This window comes from Austrofundulus limnaeus, unplaced genomic scaffold, assembly GCF_001266775.1.
Source record: "Austrofundulus limnaeus strain Quisiro unplaced genomic scaffold, Austrofundulus_limnaeus-1.0 Scaffold453, whole genome shotgun sequence".
In the NCBI taxonomy this organism is placed as follows: Eukaryota; Metazoa; Chordata; class Actinopteri; order Cyprinodontiformes; family Rivulidae; genus Austrofundulus; species Austrofundulus limnaeus.
The window spans coordinates 304,983-309,472 of NW_013952855.1; the positions used below are offsets into that span (position 1 = coordinate 304,983).

The window sequence follows — 4,490 nt, forward strand, 5'->3', positions numbered from 1 at the left end:
CGTCTTGTTTGGCTCAGTATATTTCTCCTCTCAGTAGGGTTGTTTACAGCACACGCGATTTCCACTTAGCCTCCTTCACACCGACAACACACACATGCTTCAGCAGAGGTCACGCTTCCTGCAAGAAATCGATTCTCTATGCATCAAGTCCAGACCCTTGTACGAAGCAAAGTGAAGGACAGGGTCTGGTTTAAACCAGGCTAGTTCTGAACAGTAGACTGGTAGGAGACAGGACAGTGTTTTCTAAACAGGAGTTATTACATCACAATTGCTTGGCCAATCAAAGCCAGTTTCATAGTTTGTGAAAACAGAAAAACGGGTCAAGGTTGTTTTCATTCAGCAGGACAATCTGAGCACAGTGACAATGTCTGTACAGTCTGTCTTCTGTCTGACATGGTTTGTTCTGGGAGGTGAGTTTCTGTCTTTGTGAGTGAATTTAATTGGTACTTCATTTCAAGATTTCAACAAAGTTTTAAATGTTAAATATAATTCTTTCTCCCTCTTCACTTCAGTTTCGGTAAATGGCTTGAATTTCTACTCATCTGTTCGACAGCAGAAAGGTTTTGTTTCTGTTAAAGCTGGAGATAGTTTGACTCTGCAGTGTTTCTACGAAGATGTTGTTGATGCCCGGTTTTACTGGTACAGACAAAACCTGGGGTCGAAACCAAAGCTGATTTCAACCTTCTACAAGTATGAAACCAATGGAATTTTCTACGATGAGTTCAGAAACAATCCACGCTTTGCACTGGACACAGCAAAGGGTAAATATCACCTGAAGATAACAAATCTGAGCATTTCAGACACAGCCACTTATTACTGTGCGAGCAGCTATCTTTATAGGTTTGAATTTGCAGAGGGTACTACAGTGACTGTGAAAGGTTCAGGCTCTAACATCCAGACTTTAGTCCATCAGTCAGTATCTGAGACGGCCCACTCAGGAGGTTCTGTGACTCTGAAATGTATGGTACAAAGTGGAACGTGTGATGGAGAACACAGTGTTTACTGGTTCAGAAACACTGAAGGATTTCATCCAGGAGTCGTCTACACACACGGAGGTAGGAATGGTCTGTGTGAGAGGAAACCCAACACATCATCACAAAACTGCGTCTACAAGCTGCCCGTGACAAACCTGAACGAGTCTCACACCGGTACTTACTACTGTGCTGTAGCCGTATGTGGACTCTTACTGTTTGGAAACGGGACCAAGCTGGACTTCAAATGTGAGTACCAGATGGTTCAGAGCACTTTGTAAATAATCGTGTTCTAACAAACAGTCTTTGTGCAGATAAAGATGACTTTCTCACTTATATCTGGAGTGGAGTCTTTCCATGCACCTTCATCCTGGGTGTTTTACTGGTCCTCTCAGTGTGTCTGATGAGCAGAGCAAACAGCTGCAGGTGTTCAGGTAGGTGCATTTTTATTATTTTCCAGTTCAAATGAGCACAAACTGATTTTAACGTTTACTGTTTCTGTTTTCAGCAGCATCTGAAGAGGGATCGTCACATCTCCCATTAGCAGAGGTAAAGGTGAATGTTAAGTTTCAGTCATCTGGTTACAACTTATTTTTAACAATAACAACAAAACTGTTTTAAACTATTACTATTTAACTATTTTAAAAACTGTTGTCTAGGATATTTTTGATCCTAATAAAACTTTGTTTCCAGGATTACCAACGTGCAGCAAAGCTTTATTATGGTGCTTTAACTGTGATAACCAACAGATCAGCTGAGGATCCTGTCTGGACTGAATGTGTGTACCACGAGATAAAACGACACAAATAAGCAAGATTTCTGTTTTCTTTCATTTTATTACAAACGACGTGTTTGAATGTTGGAGGGGTGTAGATGTTTATTTTTCTGCTCTCTTAAAGTTAGAATATAATAAACAATATAATTGGGTAGAGTTTACATTGCTGCTTTGTATTTTGCTACTTGCTGGTAATTATTTATCCTTGCAGAATAGTTGGTGAATTTTATATAAATGGTTAAGATGCAAAAGAAGAAAATATTTTTTTAAGATCAGAACTCATTCTTCTTTTATTGGTTTATTCTGATAGTTTGTGAACAAAGATAAAATGCGCTCTTAAATGTGAGTTAATGTCAGTGAGGATCAATAATTATTTTGTGACTTTGATGTAGTTTCTGCTTTTGTTCATGAGTACACTCATACCCGCGGCTCCTTAAAAAGTCTTAAAAGGCATTGAATTCATTAATCCAAAGATCAGGCCTTAATTAGCATTGAAATGTTTTAAATGAATCTTTCAGAGGTCTTAAAAATGTTAACACATTGTAAGTAGGATGATTGAAGTTCACCCCAAAAATTAAAATAATTGGTAACGTTTATTTATCTTTATAAAGAATTTACTGAATGCCTCTTGCAGCTAGTTGTTTTGTGTTAAAATAAACATTTGAATAAAATTGTCACTATGTTTTTACATATGTGTTTATTGTGAAGTTGGTTTTATTTCAACTTGCATTAAAAAAGTCTTAAATTTAACTTGCCTATGAACCCTGGTACACATGGCTGATTGCATCAGCTTTATAAGAGAATGGGGTAGACATACAGTATTTTCTGTTTATATACGTATGTGAGAAAGTTGTTCCTTGAACTTGTAAAGAATAATTATAGATGAGGGAGAAAGAAGAGTCTGACTTTTTCATCACATTATAATTATTTTTGCACTCGTTAAAACTGGGGGACCAGTGGACCGTTGCCTGAAACTAGGAAAAGGGATTAAACTGGGATTTTGGTGTAATCCTGGATCAATTAATCCTTGATTCAGTTGCACAAAAGATGAGGCACATATTTTCATGGTAACAAGTGCTCTGAAACTAAACTGGTCCCAACCAGGTTTAAAATTGGAGCTTATTTATTCTGCTAATGTTTCTGAGAAACATTCAGTCGGTCCTCTATAACCTGACACACACACCCAACTGAGCTCAGTCCGTCCGTCCCCCCAGCCTCACTCTGTCTCTCCTCAGAAGCTGTGCAGGGAGGAGGAGAGGCCTTTTTTACCTTCTCTGATCATTTTAAGGTTCATTCTGAGATTACTTGTATACAGATTCAGTGCAACAAGTTTGTTTTTTTAACTGAATGGTTTTAAAATGTTCAGTCAGTCATTTATCATTTGTAATATGAATAATTACAGAGAAATCTAAGGGTGGCCGACAGGTGCAAAAGCACAGCAAAAGATGATTTTGATTATACATTTCCTCGTCATCCTTTACATCATGCCTGATTTTGCTAAATGATTTTCAGAACACYWTTCATTACTCCCCAACCATTACTTTTGTTCAATAAATCACTAACATTTGTTATGATTATTGCCACAGTCATGTTATCACAGTCTTTTCTACTCAAGTTCACAGTCTTCATTCAGTTCCTGTCTCAGTCTGCTCRCTTCCCCTCCCATCACAGTTCCCAGTAATCTGCTCATTCGTTTCACCTGTGCCACCCAGTATTTATCTCAGCCACTCACCTCTGTTCGGCACCAGATTATCATCAGCTCGCCTGTGATTCTCCAGCATTCCAAGTTGAAGTTCATGTCATGTTATAGCCTCATGATCTCGACCTTGTTCATGTCACCTGGTTCTACAGTTCTCACCTTTGCCCCTGTCGGATTATTCCAGTCATCTGTCTCACTGGTAACGACACCTTGCTCCTCGGATTTTGCTCCTTGTCTCGCCACTGATCGGAACCTTCAGCCATCTGACTTCCCTGATCTTGATCCACACCTGTACCACAGATTATGGGAACCTGCCTGCTCCATTCTACGTGGAAATATTATCTGAACTACCAATGTTGACCCACGTCTGCCCCTGAATCCCACTCTTGCCTCTCTGAACCAAACAAACCAACTGAGCAAATATAACTTTACAGCACCGTTCTGGAACACAGACAACTCAAAGTTTCCATCTGGACTCCTTCAACTGGAAACRGTTTAGCGGCTTTTGTTCACTGGAAGATTCTTCTATCTYGTTCTGCCACTAATCGGAATATGTGTTTAGATCTGACGAACCAAGCGGTTCCTGAGTCTCATTCCTGCACAATAAACTTTGTCTTGGTCTGGTGTTAATTCAGAACTCAAACCTCATTTCATATCAATAATACTTCTTATGTTAATCCATACTAACTTGTTTTTATATTTCTTGTATCTCTCCTCTGACTGTTATCAGTTTTAGGAAGCATGAATACAAGTAGTTCTTTTTTACAAGCATTTCTTAATCCTTTGTTCATCCATGGTTTGTCAACATTTCTTTTTGCATTTTTTCCCAAACAGTTCTTTTCATACTCTTCAGAGAAGATGCAAATAGGAGAAAATTTTACAACTGCCCCCCTTAAATACCCTTTCTCATAATTGGAGTCACCTGTATGTGGAGGTCAAGGGTCACTGAGCTTATCAAATCAAATTTAAGTTCCAATAATTAATCTAAAGGTTTTGAAATCAATAAAATGAAAATGGTGCCCAAATTTATGCACCTGCCTAATTT

At 38.6% G+C, this 4,490-nt stretch overlaps 1 protein-coding gene across 1 annotated transcript in view; it reads left to right on the plus strand.

Annotated features, from left to right (window-relative positions):
• The window catches only part of LOC106529578 (uncharacterized), a 2,491-nt gene extending 710 nt beyond the window's left edge, over positions 1 to 1,781 (plus strand). Inside the window, exons 2-5 of the mRNA XM_014025046.1 lie at positions 513 to 1,220; positions 1,286 to 1,405; positions 1,480 to 1,520; positions 1,665 to 1,781. Of these exons, the coding sequence (XP_013880500.1) occupies positions 513 to 1,220; positions 1,286 to 1,405; positions 1,480 to 1,520; positions 1,665 to 1,781 (986 nt within the window). The remainder of the gene's footprint in view (positions 1 to 512; positions 1,221 to 1,285; positions 1,406 to 1,479; positions 1,521 to 1,664) is intronic.
• Positions 1,782 to 4,490: the final 2,709 nt, after the last annotated feature.